Source organism: Metarhizium brunneum, chromosome 7 (assembly GCF_013426205.1).
Source record: "Metarhizium brunneum chromosome 7, complete sequence".
NCBI classification, from domain to species: Eukaryota; Fungi; Ascomycota; class Sordariomycetes; order Hypocreales; family Clavicipitaceae; genus Metarhizium; species Metarhizium brunneum.
Window position 1 is genome coordinate 2,360,147 of NC_089428.1, and position 18,302 is coordinate 2,378,448.

The following is an 18,302-nucleotide window of genomic DNA, read 5'->3' on the forward strand; positions in this document are numbered from 1 at the left end:
ACATACCGCGAGACAAATCAAATGAGGTGTTTACACTATGATTATTATACAAGCAACGCCTCGAACGCCCAGCCGGCCATCAACACTACGCCTTGACACCATCAAACGCGCTGTAGCACGACTGCTTCGCATCCTCGTCGGTCCACCCAATGCATTTCCAGCACTTGAGGAGCCCGGCCGGATCATACTTGTTCTTGATACGGAGAAGCCTGTCGTACGGAGCGCCGTAGTACTCGTGCCTCCAGTCGGGGTTGAACGGGTTGCCCTCGTTACGGTACGTGCCGCCGCCAGGAGTCAGAGACACCAGCTCGGCCGTCTGCCTCTGCATGTCCCTGACGACGGCGAGGCGCTCATCAAGCGTGCTGTTCCACGTCCAGGCGGCGGGATTGCCGTACTCCCACAGGGCCGTCCTCCACGCCGGCTGCACCGACGTGCCCTCGGTGGCGGCGCCGTACATGTAGGGCCCGACGACGGGCACGTACGGCAGCCTGCCGGCATCGACGACGTCGCGGAGGTGGCGCTTGAAGCGGGCGGCGAGGGCGGGCGTGGCAAACACCGTCGCCGGCACCAGGCGCGTGTTGAGGATGTTGAGCGTGCCGACGCTGAAGGCGCCGCCGAGCACGTACTGCTCGAAGAAGGCGTAGAAGCTGGGTGCGATGCTGACGTTGGCCGAGCCGCCGTGGTCCTCGGCGAACCGGACGATGCGGTCCACGGACTGCCTCGCCCGCGCGAGGCTCTGGATCGCGGGCGTCAGGTAGACGATTCTGTTGCCGTAGATGTGGCCGCCCCATCCGTCGCGCGCCAGGTCCAGCGCCGAGTCGACCAGCGTCTCCATGAAGCCGTAGACGTGGTCCCTGTTGCCGGCGTCGACGGCCACCGAGGCCACGGCCACGGGCATCCTCGGCTCCACGCGGTGCGTCGAGTCGACGACGAGGCCGAAGGTGCCGCCGCCGCCGCCGCGCAGGGCCCAGAAGAGATCGGCGTTCTTGCACCGGTTGGCGACGCGGAGGCGGCCGTCGGGCGTGACGACGGTGAACTGCACGACGCGGTCTGCGCCGAGCCCCAGCGTCGTGCTCATGACGGAGTGGCCGCCGTTCTGCACCCAGCCGCCCGACACGCCGACGGTGGGCGAGTACGCGCACAGCATGGTGGCGTTGTGCTCGTCAGCAAAGGCGTATGCCTCGCCGCAGTTGACGCCGGCGCCGGCCGTGATGGCGTCGTGCGTGTCGCCGGCCGGGCATCCCTCGGGGACGAACTTGTCGTCGCGGACCAGCGACTGCAGCCGCCGCGTCCAGAGCATCAGCGCCCCCTTTTGGCTCGAGTCCTCCTGGAAGCTGTGCCCGCTGTTCTTGATGACCAGCCTGCCGCCGCCCCTGCCGGCGTGCCGGAACGCCTCGACGGCGTCGTTGGCCTCCCGGACCTCGATGTAGTACGCCGGCACGTTGCCCTGGTTGCAGCTGACGCCGCGGTATGCCGCCTCGTCCCGCGGGTTGGCCGCGTCCAGGAGGCACTTGTCCGTGGAGCTCGCGTTGGACGCGCACATGGACGACTCTTCGTACATGTACGCGCCGGCGAACTGGCTGCGGAACGTGGGCGACGCGTACTTGTCCTGCAGCTCACGGCACTCGTCGGCGTCGCGGCCGGCCGGTCTGCCCTCGTATATCGAGAAGCACGGCCGCGCAAAGGGCTCCAGGATCTGCACCCTGCCCCCGAGCGTTTGGTTCAGGTCGCGGATCTGCCTGGGCGTCCATGTCCCGGCTGCAAAGGCTGTGCTCGCAAGGAGACTGCAGAGTGTGATCGTCGAGCGTGCCATTTGATCCTGTTGCCCGGACTCTGGAGCTATTTGTCAACAGATCCGAGATGGCTACCGAGACAACAGAAGCAAAAATAAAAAAAGGGCTGCACCACCGGCAGCCAGCTCCCCACGCTGTGAAGAACTATATATACATTCCAACTGCATCTGCGCACCGCACACCCCGTCTCCAGCAAGGCCCGTGGTCTCCGGTTTAAACACGGCTCGCCCAGTCAACCGTGTTGGACGACGAGCAAACAAGTCTCAAAAACGTGGTCCCCGAGTCCCACGACAGCGGTATCCCCCCATGTCCCCTTCCAAAGCGCAGGTCGCATGGTGATCAGGGGAACACCTAGGAGCTGATGGTTAGCTCTAAACCTGCAAACCTCGGGGAAGAAAAAAAAACAACCAACCTTGCTGTTCCACTGTACACACATAGCTCCGCGGGCACTAATACGGCCCCGGTGGAGATCAAAAAGACCAGACTTGACTTCTTGCGTGGCGGCCGGAACGCTGAGGAAATCGCGAGGTTTTCCCCCATGACGGGATCGCTCTCTTGTCAGCCACCGCCCGCTCGCCGCTGACCGCCGTGAGACGGAGATGTGAATGCGTCTTATGGTGGGAAGCAAAGGAAGAAACTGATGCCCAGCCGGCCTTTTTTTTTTGTCAAATCGATACGACAGCCCGGTCGCGTGGATCCCGAATGTCCGTCTTTCCAACCCCGGGATGCTGTTTTTGCCCAAGCACACGTCGTACATGTGTACATGCTACCCTCGCAATTGGAAATGTTCTGGAAGGCGTCATTTCCTTTTTGATTCTCTTTTGCAGCCCGTGTCGTACGGAAGCTGTCCAGGACCGCTTGGCTGCAGCGTGAGCAGTCGGAGGTCTCGGGGAAATCGCTTACGCCGACCCGTGATGCATGGCTGTCAGCAAGGGGGGACTTTGACGCTTCTGGACAGGCAAGTCGAGCTCATGTCGACGCAGGGTGTGACGGTGCTGACATGTCTGAGCCAACAGCAACCACAAGCCCTCTTTTTTATTCTCTCCGGCAAGGGTCCGGTGGGAAAAGACGCACTCGGAGTTGGATGAACGTTGCAGGCGACCAGCGAGAGCCGATCTTGGTCCCCTCGACTCAACAGCACGAGTCGTCGCCACGCGGCGTGGTTCAAATGTGCGTAGCATTTGCCATCTGCCGAGTTGGCACAAGGTGGACGCTGACTGGGTTGTACAACAGCGGGATTCGGAGTCTTGCCGCCATTCGGTACCGTCTGAAGCATCCTCTTGGGGCTGGCAACTCCGCAGGTGCATACTCCGTCAAGTACAATACCCCCAGTGCCGTTTTCTCTCGTTGGAATTGCCTGACGCTCCTGTCGTTGCTCACTTCGTCTCGACTCTCCACCATCCAAGCTTTTTGTCCTCCAACACCGGGGGGTCCAGCGTCTGTGTCCCCAGAGGTCCTCTCACCAACTCTAAAGGGAGACGGGAAAACTATCAATTAGCACATGGATGACAGACGAGATGCCGGGGAGCGCCACCCGGTGCGTGCTCCATGCGCCCCCAATATCTCCCAGGGTGGTGCATGTGCGGTTCATCAGCGCAACCCCAGCCCTGCTGGCCTAGCCTCATGGAGGCACACGCGGAACTTGTGGTGAGGATGGCGTCGCCAGCTCGCACAAGGGAACTAGGCCGTTTGCAACGAGTTCCATTGTCGATCTCGCCCGCCGGGCCACCCTCGTGTGAGGGGATATCAAAACCCGGGCCGTGGTGTCGATACTCGGCAGAGTCGCTGACGCCAGGGTTACACGACGGGCTGAAGGCAACTCTTGCCTCTTACAACATGTATCGTGGCCTCGACGCTTCAGGCAGCAGGGCCGGTCCCGAGACGGGCGACTACATTGAGAAATAAAGGTGTCGGGCTGCGGTGGCATCCAGGCACCACCGTCCCAGGGAACTCGGTTAGATTGGCAGCCTTGTTCCGTTTTGCCTCTGCAAGTGGTGAGCCCCATGATGACAAGGGCAACATTGAACTCTGATGAAAAAACGGGTGAGACTACAGTTGCAATCTTGGGGTGCATGTGCAGTCGCGCAGTATGCCGTGGACTGGGGACACCGGCTGAGTAAATCTTACACAGTGGTTGCTACCTCCTACACCACATCCGTTGTTGTCCGTGCTTGGGAGCATGTCCATGTCCCCGAGCTTTTTTTGCCCGCCGCGGTTGGTCGTGAATGCCTCTGCTGCGGGAAATGGTGGCGCGGTTTTTTGCCCATTTACAACCTTCACTTCCGCCGGTGAAAAAGGGGCACGATATCATGCGCGTGTCCCTGGATACAGCTCTTTCTTCCAGAGGACCCGAATGAATACGACTAGATGAGGGACTGGTGAGGTAGAAGATCCCACAAGAACAAGACGAGAGGGCATTTCCATGGCGGATGTTTGTGCCGTGCCGATTCTGCAACCACCTCCACAGCGGGCACTGCGGCCACCATGGCTCGAGACTTTCCGGAGTCTGAGGAGGCCGCGTACTGGAGGAGGGTCAACACGGCGGTTCCCTTGACGTTTGCTGCCCTGGCGACGGTTGCGTACGCGCTGAGGGTATACGCGACCTTGGTGCTGGCGCGGCGGGTGAGGGTGGAGGATTTCTTCATGGGCTGCGCCGTGCTCCTCATGATTGGGAACACGGCGTCCGTATTGCTGAGTGCGTCTCGCGGGATGCTCGACATGGTGCTGCTTTGGCAAACGCTCTGGACACCGGTGCTAACTCACGTTTAGAGGCCTTTAACGGCATCGGCGTCCCGGACAAGGACCTCCCGCATTACAGACAAGTCAACTTTAAACTAGTATGCAGCTTTTTTTCTTTCTCGTACTACGCTGGACATGCGTCCGCTAACACTGTCAGGGCTCCTGGCTCGTCATCAAGTTCTGGTCGGCGTCGATGATATTCGCCAAGCTCGCCATCATCCTGTTCCTCCGTCGAGTCACTGGCGTGAACCGCACGGCTCGCGCCGCGTTGGACACTCTGGCCGTCCTCGTCGTCATCTGGGGCGCTTCCAACTTCTTCTACACGACGTGGTTCTGCAAGCCTGTCGCGTACTACTGGGACCGCACGATAGAGGGCGGCTGGTGCGTCGACAATGACTTGTACATGATTGAGAGCAAAATCATTGCCAGCACCGCCGTGGCCATGGACGTTGCCATGCTGTCGATCCCGATTCCGACGATTTGGCACTTGCAAATCCGGCTGCGGCAGAAGATTGCAATAACCTTTATCCTCTGCATTGGTGTTGTGTAAGTGGAGAGGCGACACCAGACGATTCGGATACCTCGTGCGTTTTGGGCTGACGGGCGCAGTGTATGCGTGTTTAGTCTCTTGCGAGCTGTGCAATTTTCACAGTTCGACACAGCAAACCTATCCAGTGAGACCTACTCCACGCCCCTTGTTCATCCGGCAAGTTTGTACTGACGTTTTCCCCCTCGGAAGCATCGAGCATCCTCGAAGGTTTGTGGACCGTCCTAGAAAATTACTTCACCGTGCTATGCGGCTGCCTGCCCCAGCTGGGCCCTTTGTTCAGAAGGTCGACGAAAGAAAAAGAAATGAGCACCGGCCCGGGCAGCGGCTACCTGGGGTCGTACGACGCGTCCAAGAACATCCGGTCCTGGGGCTTCCAGAAGATGAGCGCCATCGAGACGTCTGTTTGCGGTGCACACGATGCCCCCGTCCAGGCGCGGTACAACAGTTCCAAGGAGCAGCATAACTCGTCCGAGCTCGAGCTCAAGGGCATCGAGGTCCAGACGACGATCAACCAGGAGATTTCTATAGGGATGCGGAGCGACGACGAGTTTCACATACCCCTGGACGGGCGGCGATGAAGACTGTGTTCAAGGCGGCTAGGGTTTTCTTCACGGAGTCTGGGGACGATGGACACGGCGTCGGTTGGGGAGGAAAGAAATTGATTGCTCAGATCAATACCCAGTTGGGGACGTAGACGCAGATTACAATACTACCCAGCACCAAATCGTGTGTGATTATGAGCGAGTCCCATGTCATGACTGATGCCTGCTTCTCAACCCGCCCCGTCAAGACACGTCTGGTATTCAGACAGACGATTTCTGCAGCCTGTGCTCCATCTCCCCCGCCTCCTTCAAAGCCTCCCTAACAGCGTCCTTTGCCGCCTCACTCGGTTCCTCGTAGGGATGCCTAGGGCGGAACTTGGCCTCGGGGTCCTCAATGCCAGCCAGCCGGGCCGAGAACAACGTAGCGGCAAACTTGGTCGCGGCGATGCCGCTCTTGCACGGGCTCTCAGCCAGAGCCGCCAGGCGCTGCAGCTCCATGGCCCTCTGGCGCTCCCCCCCAACGTAGAGGCTGTATATCTCGGCCGTCAGCCGCGGGCAAACGTTGGCAAAGGCGGCGATGCACCCCGCGCTCCCGGCGGCCAGCCCCCCGATCAAAAAGTCAGACTGGCCGCCGAACACGGCAAAGTCCTCGGGCCGGTGCTGCGCGGCCAGGCGGGTGATTTTCCCGACGGAGCCGCAGGTCAGCTTGACGCCGACGACGCGCGAGCGGCCCCCGTTGGCGCGGGCGCTGTCGCGCACAATGGCCGTCATGGTGTCCGAGTCCATGTCGACGCCGTTGCACACGCCGGGGAAGTTGTAGATGACGACGGGGAGCGCGGCCTCGGCGGCGACGCGGGCGAAGAAGCGCCGCACCGTGGCCATGGTGGTCGCCTTGCCAAAGTACGCGGGCGGCAGCACCAGCAGGTAGTCGGCGCCGGCGGCGGCCGCGTCCTCGGCGAGCTGGAGCGTCTGCTTGGTCGAGTGGGCGCCGACGCCGGCCATGAGGGGGAACCCGGGGCCGACGGCCTGCCGCGCGGTGGCGATGAGCTGCGAGCGCTCTTCGCGCGTGAGCAGCATGGCTTCTGAGTTTGTGCCCATGACGACGAGACCCGCTAGCCCGGAGCGGGATAGGTGCGCAAAGTACTTGGACTGCGCGGCGAGGTCGAGCTCGTCGTCGTCGGTGAAGCAGGTGACGGCTGGACACCAGACGCCGGCGGGGGGCACGGCGGGCGGCGTCGTCGTCGATGGCACTTGATTGACGGCCATGCTGGCGATTATGTCTGTCTGCCGGTTGGCTATTAGATGTAGGCGTGGTTTGCAAAGAAGTTTGGGAATTTCTGTGGTTTGGTCGTTGATGCTGTTCCTGTGAGAAAGTTGTGCGGGTCGTGGACCGGGATCGAAGCCGATGTGTCGGGATGGCTGCCGGTGCATCTCCGCCTCGGCGGAGGGAACCCGCACACTAGGTCCAATTTGCGTTTGCAATCAATGGCCTGCGCCTGGGGCCATGCAGCGATGCCCAACCATCCACCGAGACCGGACAAACTTGCAGGCACTGAAAGGCTATGATGTGTAGGATATGGGATCAACTGGTGCTTTTACTTCTTTGTTCAAAGCTACCAGTTGACATGCTGAGCTAAGCGTCCATCCGCTTTGCAGTGTTCAACTCGTGCAACATGCTTGCCGTTTCTTTCAACAAGCCCGGGAAGAGACATTTCCCCCGTCTCTCGAGGCCTAAGCTGTGAAGCTCGGATGCTGACGCGGCCGTGGCCGGTTCAGAGCCTGATGCACGAAATCTGTAGAAAATTGGACGAACCTTTGGAGGTACAAGACGGCTGTAAAATAACAATAGGGATATTAAGTACTCTGTATCGTCCATGTTTGTCGGTGCCTTTCCTCCCCCCCCTCTAGATACCTATTATATGGTTAGGGTGATGACGTAAGAGAAGTTTGCAGGCTAATTGAAATATAATAGACAGCGTTTTTTTCGTGATAAAGTAGTTTAAATAAAACCGGCAAGTTTTTAATTATTTTGGCATCTCGGCCTTTTCCGGGAATTTTCGCGGTCTGAATGGGACCCTGGTAAAAAAAAACAATATATATATTTAGACAGGCAATAAAAAGCCCAGAACATGAAGCCCTCAGACTTTCTTCTGTCAATGGAAATAACTGAGAATATAATAGTCACGCTAGACGGAGAGTATCATTGAGCACAACAGACTGGCCGGAACTTCAAGAGAACCCTACTATGCACAGCGTGCCCATCAACCAAGTAGACCCAGGTGCCAACATATGGCTTAGCGAATGCTGTCCCACTTGATAGGGAAAACACATTGAGAGCTCCTTGGTAGCCGTCTTACTTCAGCAACCGGTCGTGTAGTGTAGATGCTTCGTCATCAGGGGGCTTGGCCCAAGTCGACACGGAGCTGGTCGTGCTGCACGGAGGAGCGAGTGATTCGGAGGGAGTTGTAGGTGATTCCGTACGGACCAAATATCAATCCGTCGACGTGGCTTCCAGGCCGGCGCCAGTCTCAAGCTACATATGTAGTAAGATGACATCTCGAGTTAATGCCGAGGAACCGGGGACATTTGACAGCTCTCAAGGGGCACTGGGGTCTCACGGCCAATCGGAGCGAGCCGGAAATTCGAACCAATGCGTGATGGCAATTTCGTCGACTAAAGCTGACATCGAGTAATGGAAGCAGGTTGCTTTCCCTGGTCGACGACAAGTCTTTGCTTTGCATGATTGACAAGTATCGAGCAATCACGGCTAACCAAGTCAAGTTACTTGGCTGTTGGATACACGGATTGGAACTTTTTTATTTCGCAGCTGGGGCCGAAAAGCCATATGAAGCTTGCCACGACGGCTAACTCCCAAGTTTACACAAGCCAAGGCGCTGCTTGCAGTTGAAATTGACTATTGGCATATCTGGGCTCGTTCTGCCCATTCATCAGGCCACTAGGCCCACTAGTAAGATGATTCGTACAATGCAACCAGACCAGACTCTATACGGCATGACAAAAGCGCTCGGTAAGATTTTTATTTCCGTAATCGAGATGCGTACAAGGTGCCTTTACGAACTAGGCTTCCAATTAGCTCAAAATCCCTGCCTATAAGTATTTCTCATCTCCGTGGCATCCGATGTACCTACCCAAACCCAATGCCACCTAGTCTTGGTTCCTACAAGACAAATATAAATTGAAAAGGGTAGCCTCGACAAACATTTCAAGCCAAGGCGAATCCTCTTTAAGCATACATTTCTTCCTTCCTTTACCTAGTAGCCTGTCTCGAATCCCGAACATGAAGTCTCCCGTCACCATTCTGCCCGTGGCCCTGGGTCTAGCTACTCTTGGTTTGGGAGCAGACACTCGATTAGCCGAACGAAAAGATCGTGCAGTGAATCCGTCCTACAACAGCATAAACCAACTTTTGTCCGACATGCGTTTTGCACTGAGGGATATAGAAAGGATGCAGTACTCTGTTGCTAGCGCTACAGAAGAACTCGGCATCATATTGGAATCTGCAGGCTGCAAACCAGCAGTAAGTGGACACATGCAGGAGTGAAAAGGCCCTCGTACTAATCGGAGAAAAGCTCAATGGCAACATTATGAGTCGCATTCAATCTCTGGGGGAGAATGCGAACAAGACTCTAGAGAGTACGAAAGAAGCTTTACAAACACGAGACCATTTGTATGGCATAGTGCAAGGGAATGTAAGTTTACGTGTTGACGCGTACGTCTGAAAGCGTCTGGTGCTAATAAAACATGAGGCCATTCACTATTCCACTCCAAACTGATGGATGCAACAATGTATTCCACCGTCGTCAGCCACCCGAAACTTGGCTTGCAGAGATTATGCAAAACACAACAACTCCAGGACCCAAATTACTCTTCGTCGCCAAAGTTTCAATTCTGTATAATTCAAATAATTTTCAGGATCCAGAGCGCTTCACTTTCAGACTGCCCCGTGTAATGGTGCCATGTGACATGACAATAGTCGTTGTTGCGTTGTATTTCCACGGTGGTGTGAAAAGTGCACGCAGAACGGTTACTGCTCGAGATGCTAAACAACGAAAGCCACCATAGCAAACACAAGAGGCCACGGCTGTTCGCTTCCAGGCCTAAGCTTCTGCACTCCAGAGCTGCTGTTTGCCGTGGCAGGCGGCCATCACGATCGAACAAGTTTGAAAGGCAAATTCGGACGACGGCAAGTGTTAGCATTTCCTGGTGTATACACGAACTGCAAAAAGTGTTTGTAAAAGGGAGAAGAATGGCAACGAGTACTTCATCAAGAAGCTTGGTCAACATTGGGGCCCATGTCATGGCAGAAGGGATTTGTTGGGCTGGTTGAGCCAAACTCGCAAACATACGGCTCCATTGTCATGCCAGCAATGGGAAAGCACTTGATGAGGAAGACTTTTCAGTTTTCCATCTCGTAACATGTTGCTATGCGCTGAGAGTGGTTTGGCTATGTTCAATGTTTATGATTCTCAACATGCCAGTCGCCATGACTTCATTTCGACCGCCAGAGCCATCGGTGTCATTTTTCTGAGACGCATATTGTTCGCTGAGCTCTCTGTACAAATTATCCTTGGTCCATAGTTTTTGTTCCGCGACTACACACGATCCGAGGCGCCTCCAAGCGTCAATTACTTCCACTTGCTTTCTCGAGCCATGCGTAGTAGTCGTGGTGGATGCCAACAGCGCCATGCGTGCCGGGACATCTGGACCGTTGACATTTATCTGATGGGAACGGCCCGTTACGAGAGTGATTTAAACAAGGGTCAACTGGCTGTACGGTGGTGATTGACTTGGAAGCGGGAACGGGCCCTGCAACGGTAGACACTAATTGAGTAAAAAGGATTCAATGTTGACATCAATTGATGTGTGTTTTAACAACTCTGCCAAAAGTGGAGGCTTCACACAAGGCGAGGTCTTAATTTAGTAGATATCTGTTTTCCTTTCACCAATATGACCCCAAACCCAAACCCAAAACAACCAAGGGTTTTGCGGTGCTCCCACCGCCCACTACATTCATGTTCAACACCAGACCAGTCGATGGTACTACAGTCTGCGTCTAGCTCGTAACCCGACAGCTAATGTTGAGGGTCACAAACCGGTCCAGACTTGTAGCCCCTACCACTACCAGCATTCGTAAAAGGATTTGACCCCTTGCGGCAGCATTTGTCCTTTTCCGTATTCAAGAGCTCTCCGTCGATTACATAGAGCCATTTGTTTCTCACCTGGCCCCAGGCGTCTGCCGAGCTGCCACGGAATGCCTCTTGCCCCCCGGCGCACCCAAATGTAGCATCACCACCCGTTCCTGCTTGCAGAACCAGCGGCTGTGCTTTTCGCAGAGGCAGGCTGGGCCGGACCCCTTCACCGGCCTCTGTCGTAATGTAAAGCGCGATGCTGCGCTCGATGTGTGTCGCGTAGCCATCCACCGAGAGCTCCGAGAATTTGCACGAGTAGTCTCCAAGCACACGCGGTGTGTCATACTCGGCGTCGTTGATCTTGATACGGGTGCCAGAGGTGTAAAAGCCAATAGTTGTAGGCGAGCTGGCCTCATCACCGGCCGAGATGTTGTAGCATTGCCCCTCGAAAATATACGGGAAGAGGCCTGGTGCAAAACCAGCAGGGCGAGCGTGTACAGAGTGTAGCAGTCCGAGGACGGCCAACTGTATAGCCTGGGGCCACGCCATAGTTTGAGAGGCTTATTTATAGCTGGTAACCTAGAAAGAACTTGAAAGTTTATAATCTTGTTAGAAAGTAAGAGATGAAGATGAAGCTTTTGTTTTCAGTCCATATCAAGGTCTACTAACCCTTATATACTCGGAGGTCTGCACACCTTGCGAGAAGCCCAGACCTGTCATCTATCAGCCATCTACTAGGTTGGCTATCTACCTTTGAATCGGACCGATACCTCGCAAAAACAGAGAGTCTTTTATGCCCAATAAGCTTGGGGGTTATGCGAGGGTTTACGAGGGTAACGTATATGCATACATATATAGCGAGTGGAACACCCTACCATCCACATAGCACCATGCTTCTCCAATTCCATACCTGACCAAAAAGCATGGAATTCCTAAACGAGGAGAGTTACATGATCTTGGCTATTGAGGCTATACCTTGGTGCAAGGTCTGCTGCGACTCTAATCATTTCTCAGCTTGGCAAAGTATATGCAAGACCATGTTACTTGCAATCGTTCTCGGCCTATATTCGGTGTTTGAGCTAGTAAAGCTCTCACCACCAAGGTGGTGCTTATCACCAAGACGGCCCAATTTTGGTAAAACCACCTCATATGCGGCGGGCAAAATGAGAGGCTAGGGCTTGCTTTACATTCGCTGGTCATGTAAGTGGCCATGTAGGCCGGCTATTAGATGAATCATAAATGTAGCATATCAGTTGTAATCATGTAAGGGAGTAGTGGGCTGCGAGGGCCAGGCGGAAGTATTGATGCAAAGGGCCACATGAAGCGAATTAACGTGGGTGCATAACGAGTGACGTAACATGACGAGCCGCGCACCGAATAGTGCCTTCTCGTAAAGGTTATACAGGAAAACCACTATAATATACAGATCCAATTAATATGTATCACGATCCTTCTTATTAAATGTTTTTATATTAATTTAACGTTAAAGTACGCGGATTATAGCCGGTCTCACCGCACACACCACATCGCCGACCCCTTATCTCAGCCTTAGGCTCCCGACTCTTGTCTGGCAATCTTCTTGCGTTTAATTGTATCTGCTTATCCGCTTTATTCTTGTCCTCTCGCCTGTGAAAAGTTTTGGTCGGTCAGGTTCAGGGTTGGGGACCCCTGCATGATATATGTACATGATAAATCTAGGTGCCTGTCAACTCATTCCACAAACATCCATTTTGGGCCTTGGCTTGGCCATATCCGTTCGGCATTTTACGTCAAATGCCGGCCCGTTCCGGGGGTCGACGCGCCCTTTTTATGCATGTTTTATGCGTTACATTGGAAATTCTAATTTCCTGTCGATTTCGCGAATCATGCCCTCGTGAACCTGCTGCTGTGTCCAGAGCTTCACTGCAAACGCTGCATGTCGCACGGCTACACCCATGACAATGGTACAGTGGAATAAAAGGTTCAAATTCAGAGATAATCCCAAAGGGTGTCAAAGGACCTTGGTTTTGCGAGAGGAAGGAAGCGATCAGTGACCATTATACATGTAGGGAACGCCCGCGTCTAGGGCTCTTGCCCGGGCACGTGTTCAATCTGTGTAACCAATAGGTATTTTGTCGGTGAAGCCCTTTTGTTGGGCTTCACGATCTGTTGGGCCTTTTCCGTGCAATAACACCTCATGTCATTTTGTATTCACCTTGATCTATCATAGCATTTGCTCGTAGCAAGCCGATGGATGAGTTGCTAGCGAAGTCAACCAAACGTCACCCGACGGGGAAAAAAAAGGCCGACCGAAAGATGACGGCCATCGAAAAGGCCGTCAGAGAGTGAGCCCCATTTGGCGAGAATGAAGTCCTCGCGTCACCTAATTTGATATAGGGCTTTTGACAGCGATACCCTGGCGGATGTCAAAATTTACCTGGGCGACGTCGAGCTTCCCGCGCACAGCCTCGTGTTAACAGCCCAAAGCAGCTACTTTAAACGTGCTCTGCTAGGCGAGATGCAAGAGGGCAAGACCAGAAAGTTTGAGTATAGCGAAGGTAGCATGCATGCGTACTGGCGGGTCTTTGAATACATGTACAAGGGAACGTACTCTGAAGAGCCTTGTATGAAGCTCACCGAGCTAGGTACGTCGTGCGCTCCCTAATCGCGGGACATGGTGTATTCTGATTCGCGCTAGATGACGACGAGCTCTCCAAGGAAGTTCGAGTGTATCAGCTGGCCGATTACTTTGAAGTGGATGGCCTTCAACGCGAAGCTCTGCGGAGGTTCACGACGAAAACCATTGCGCTATGGGCTACCGAGGCGTTTGTTGATTGTATAAGAGATGTTTACCAATCTACAAGCAATAAAAAGTGTAAAATGAGGGAGGCTGTGGTTGATATTGTAAACCAACATGTGCCTAAGTTATGGGAAGAGCCGCCTTTTAGGGATCTTGTCCGTGAGGGGGGTGACTTTCCGGTGGACTTGATGAGTAGATTGGTTTGGGCATATGACAAGAGCATAAGGCTTGGAGCAGTGTGACTCATTTCATCTAATAGTAACAGTCTTGAGTATTAAAGGCCCTTGGTTTTCTCAAGGCCTAGTTGATCAAAGAGCTCTATTTATATAAGAAGTGATGCGAGCCTTCTGCCCTAGGCCCCGTAATCGTAGCCCTCGTATGACCGTGTGACAGGGAATGAGGTGAAAACTGTTGTGTGGCGGCTTTCTACACACGAAAAGTCGGGGGAAGTCGGGGTATTTGTTTCATCGTAGATGTACATTTGTTATCAGAAAGTGGCTTTGCACCAACTTATTAAATCAAACAAGCTTCGTCCTTCATAACAGTCTTACAATGTCATTTGCGTATGTCTTATTGACGCATTCAGTCAGTCTCATGCGAGCTTGCGTCTTACCGGAAAGTTATCTACGCCGGCTTCTTATTTGCCAAGCGGAAGATGAGTTTTCTGGCCGATTATCGGGAACCGTTTACAATCAATTTACCTGTTTGTGTGTTGCGTTTGCCACAACAAACGGTTTGTAGGAACTGCCCGTTTGTTTTGGTCATCTGATATCCCACGTCCAAGTGGGACAGCAACGTCATGTGATAGAGTCCAAAGCTTAATGCTGTTGAAACTTCAGAACGCAGTGTTTCAACCCTTCTCAAGCATAAATTGTGAATCTCTTGATTAGAGTATAGCTCTCTGACGTTTGAGGATTCGTAGCTGAATGTTACACGGAAAAGGCCCAACAGATTGAAGCCCAACAGGTTGAAGCCCAACAAAGGGGCTTCGCCGATACAGGACTTATTGGTTACACAGCTGGAACACGTGCCTGGGTAAGGACCCTAGGCCCAGGCGTTCCTTTTATGCATATAAGACGGTCACCCTTCTCTTCCTTTCTCGTAGCAACTCAAGACCTTAGAGACACTTCAAGATTATTATTGAATTGAGCCCCTTTTGCTCCAAGCCTTCATAATTGAACCCTTGTCATACTGAACATGGATCAACACGACGCACACTGGGAACTCAGGCGCCAGATTTCAGCGCAAGTGCATCCTTGCTGGCCTAACGCAACTCAGAACTAACTTTTTTCCCGCAGACCTCTCAAGTCGGGGGAATTCTCCGACCTCACGTTCCTATGCGAAGGTCAACGAATTCCTGCACACAGGCTTATAGTGTGTCCGCAGTCTCCAGTTATCCGGGCCGCATGTACTGGTTCTTATAAAGTAAGTGCGCGGAGTCGAATACTTTGAAGCTTGCTCTTCTCACAAACATGGCACATCTAGGAGAAGGAAACGGGCGTGTACGAGATCAAAGACGTTTCATTCGATGTTGTCCGACAAATGGTAGAGTACTTGTACACAGGTCGATATCAAGTGCCCTCGTCTCAAGACTCCGATGACAAGAAGCAATATGCCGTTTTGCCTCTGGTATTTCATGCAAGAATGGTTGATGTCGCAGATACATACATCATTAAGGGCCTGCAATCGTTATCCATGGCCAACTTTAAGAAATCTGCCCGGCGGGACCCGGATGACTGCGTGTTCTTGCGAGCCATAGTCGACATCTACTCTTTGCAATGCGGGCCCAGCCAAGTACTTCGAGATATAGTGGTTGAATCTGTAAGAGAGCGACTCGCCCGATGCTCGGATTTTAGTAAGGATGGACTGTTGTATGAAATAACGAAGCAGGTTCCAAGTTTCTGTCATGATCTTATCGGCTCATTCTTCAGTAAGCCAATGCTGGGTTATTGTACTGGATGTGGACCAGAAAAGCTGGTCGAAGTGGTTCCTCTGCATTGCAGATGCAAAAATTGTGAGAAAGGATTTGCATCAGCGTTGACAGAGAAGCGTTCCTCCTGAGCTGCGACGTCAAAGGAAACAATCTGGGAAGAGTATCAAGCGATTACAGGTAGCAGGTCCGGACATGATGTCGTGTAATTTCACACAATGGTTCTCATGGACTGGTGGAGATGATGACATTTGTGACGAGAACAACCAAGTATCTATGCCAAAGCTTTGCACAAACCTTTACTTTGAACATGAATTATCCAAAAGATGTCTCGCTGCAATGCTAATTTCGCAGGCGTAATAAGTATACTAGAGCCATTACAACATAAAAACTACCAACGAAACCCCCATCGAGAACACGCACGACACCACCAAGTTCATGCCCCATGCTGTGCTCAGCGACGCAACAGATACCACCATTGCTGGCCGTGAAGTGACCTGGGCGCCATCTAATTCAGACTCTCTCGCCTGACTAGCTGCACCAGCAGAAGCCGATGTACTATTCCTGCCTGGACACGATTGCGCATTGCCCCCCTGGCCACAAGAGGCTTCAAGGTACTTCTTCTTCGACACTAGAAGAACGTACTGTCCATCCACGGCGGTCATGCCTCTAACCTCAACTAGCCGCTTTGCCTTGCTGTATTCCTGCTTCTTGAGAGGTTCGAAGGCGGCCGTTGCCGGAGCCTTCAAGTCTCTCCTTGCGACGAGCAGATTGAGGTGCCCTTCCTCTTGCCCGCGGGTCTTTTCCTCAACCATCTCCCTGTTGACTGTAACAGAAATGATCAGTCACGGCATAGATGAACACAGGCCAGCGTGCTTACCGGGAAAATGTACGTCAACAGACAAGCCCTCCCCGGGGGACGCCGTGGAATTTATCACCCAAGCAAAGGAATCTAGACGAGAGTACTGGCGTTAGAAACCGTGCTACACTTGTCACTCGAAGAGTTTGCAAACAGTGGGAGAATGAAATACTTAGTGGTACGGCATGTTCTGGCATGGCCTTATCATTCACGCCAAATGGTATATCGGCATTGAGGGCAAATGACTTCGCCGATTGAACCCTGAACCGCAGCCCGTCGACAAACTCGGCTTCTTGAATCTTTTCCGCACCCCCGGTGATATTCACCGTCCTAGTGGCGCCTTGGCCGTACTGCACGAATATATTTGAAGTGTCTTCCGACTTTCGGCCGAGAAGCATGTACTCCCCGTCCAGCGACGTCATCTTGATGATGCGGGTTTTGTTCTCCGTCCTTTTTCAAAATGTGTTAGTCATCACGCGGTTTGAACAAGACTATTTCGCGGCATGGAAGGTAAATACTTGCATGTGGACGTTTCTCTGTGATTCCGATATGACCCACGACTTCTTGTCCTTGGCCAGCTTCCCGACATACGTGTTGGCCACTTGGACGCTTTGGCCGGCGAGCGCGACCGGGTCGTAGGGCAGCTCAATCTTGGCGATGAGGTCTTCGGCCGTCTCGTTGAGCTTGACGACCCAGCTATATTTGGACAGGTTGACAAAGCCCTCGCCCGTGGTACCGGTGACAAAGGTCCCGGGCAGGGGGGAGGAATTGTTGGTCACGACCAGGGTGCGGTTTCTCGGGGAGAACAGGTCCAGAGCCAGCCCGTCGACAAAGTCCTGGTCGGTTCGTGCCATCTACTCGTGTAAGTCGGGGTTTTGCATGTTCGGGGCCGTAGAACTCTTCTCACCTGCCCCAGAACGGGGATCACATCGCCAAACTTTGCCAGTGCATCCTCGGCTTTGGCGTTGGCAACGAGCGTTGATATCATGAAGAGGAGCTTGCAAATGGTTGATTTGCGAAAAAACACTTTGCCCGCCATGGTGGTGATGCCGGCGGTCGAGGCTGTCTGAAAACAATCTGTAGGCCGCTATGGGTGGTTCGGATCTACGCAGTGTATTCAATGTTTGGTACTTTTGAGACTTGGGCCCCATGCCCTGTGCTGTTCATAAATAAAAGCGACGTCGTTATCGTGACGCTCCATTTGCGCTTCGAATTCTTATTTTAGAACGGCAACCTGGACGCCACACCCTTGACGGGTAATCTAGAACTTGCCCGGATCACGGCTGCAAAATGCGCAAAACCGCCACCTGTTTGGAGTTGCGCATCTGAGGCTAGCAAATGTGCAAGGCGTACAATCATGAAGAAAGCATAATGGTGTTTTCGGCAATCCGGCACCATGTAAAACAGATGCATGAGCTCATGGCGATCAACCATGCAGGGATACCCAGTCCAGCAAGGGTCTTTCAAGGATACCGGAGACACCAAGCGCGGGGATGTTCGCGGCTCAGATCCAAGGTGCAGAGCGCTCGTGGCGGTTCGTCCAATTGTGAAACGTGATCGAAACCGAGCAGAACATCTGGAAACTTAGTGCAGATGACAATTCCGGCCCCTGTCATTGGACAAACTTGCATCCAACGGGCATGCAGGTGACACCCGTTGCCAAAGCCTATTTGCAATTTACAAAAGTCTGGTCGTACATGAGGGCAGACCTCGCAGATATACTGCGTGTGTGGGCATTTTAGGTTTTCAGCGTGAATCAGCGTGAGTCACGGGCGTAAAGTTAAGTCAAGTTTACTTCCATGATAATAGTAGCTGAGGCTATCGCAAGATGGCCTTGGCTAGCGGGCTGTAACGCGGTACTAGTTACGCTAGTATATTTAACGTGTTACTATGCGTAAATAGTTTACTTTTTTACTTTTTTATTATTTTTAGCTTAATATAGCTTAATATTATTTTAAAT

The 18,302-nt window shown here is 53.3% G+C and overlaps 7 protein-coding genes across 7 annotated transcripts; 3 read left to right on the top strand and 4 right to left on the bottom strand.

Moving 5' to 3' along the window:
* Positions 1–85: 85 nt before the first annotated feature.
* On the bottom strand, positions 86–1,813 carry G6M90_00g112530 (uncharacterized protein; the record flags this gene model as incomplete). The annotated part of the gene is made up of 1 exon (XM_014684835.1): positions 86–1,813. One exon carries the CDS (start codon positions 1,811–1,813, stop codon positions 86–88), a length of 1,728 nt encoding a protein of 575 aa, XP_014540321.1.
* Positions 1,814–4,277: 2,464 nt separating this feature from the next.
* On the top strand, positions 4,278–5,660 carry G6M90_00g112540 (uncharacterized protein; the record flags this gene model as incomplete). The annotated part of the gene is made up of 5 exons (XM_066131860.1): positions 4,278–4,488; positions 4,563–4,630; positions 4,690–5,078; positions 5,142–5,206; positions 5,272–5,660. 5 exons carry the CDS (start codon positions 4,278–4,280, stop codon positions 5,658–5,660), a joined length of 1,122 nt encoding a protein of 373 aa, XP_065987882.1.
* A 225-nt stretch (positions 5,661–5,885) lies between these two features.
* G6M90_00g112550 (uncharacterized protein) lies at positions 5,886–6,890 on the bottom strand (the record flags this gene model as incomplete). The annotated part of the gene is made up of 1 exon (XM_014684837.1): positions 5,886–6,890. One exon carries the CDS (start codon positions 6,888–6,890, stop codon positions 5,886–5,888), a length of 1,005 nt encoding a protein of 334 aa, XP_014540323.1.
* A 2,032-nt stretch (positions 6,891–8,922) lies between these two features.
* Positions 8,923–9,418, top strand: G6M90_00g112560 (uncharacterized protein; the record flags this gene model as incomplete). The annotated part of the gene is made up of 3 exons (XM_066131861.1): positions 8,923–9,162; positions 9,215–9,334; positions 9,392–9,418. The coding sequence occupies 3 exons, from the start codon at positions 8,923–8,925 to the stop codon at positions 9,416–9,418; spliced, it is 387 nt and encodes a 128-aa protein (XP_065987934.1).
* A 1,299-nt stretch (positions 9,419–10,717) lies between these two features.
* Positions 10,718–11,323, bottom strand: G6M90_00g112570 (uncharacterized protein; the record flags this gene model as incomplete). The annotated part of the gene is made up of 1 exon (XM_014684838.1): positions 10,718–11,323. The coding sequence occupies one exon, from the start codon at positions 11,321–11,323 to the stop codon at positions 10,718–10,720; it is 606 nt and encodes a 201-aa protein (XP_014540324.1).
* Positions 11,324–13,069: 1,746 nt separating this feature from the next.
* Positions 13,070–15,487, top strand: G6M90_00g112580 (uncharacterized protein; the record flags this gene model as incomplete). Its single annotated transcript, XM_014684839.2, has 6 exons — positions 13,070–13,098; positions 13,151–13,398; positions 13,452–13,578; positions 14,852–14,978; positions 15,039–15,374; positions 15,485–15,487. The coding sequence occupies 6 exons, from the start codon at positions 13,070–13,072 to the stop codon at positions 15,485–15,487; spliced, it is 870 nt and encodes a 289-aa protein (XP_014540325.2).
* Positions 15,488–15,860: 373 nt separating this feature from the next.
* On the bottom strand, positions 15,861–17,381 carry G6M90_00g112590 (uncharacterized protein; the record flags this gene model as incomplete). The annotated part of the gene is made up of 5 exons (XM_066131862.1): positions 15,861–16,309; positions 16,364–16,435; positions 16,515–16,792; positions 16,865–17,196; positions 17,250–17,381. The coding sequence occupies 5 exons, from the start codon at positions 17,379–17,381 to the stop codon at positions 15,861–15,863; spliced, it is 1,263 nt and encodes a 420-aa protein (XP_065987969.1).
* Between the last annotated feature and the right edge of the window lie 921 nt (positions 17,382–18,302).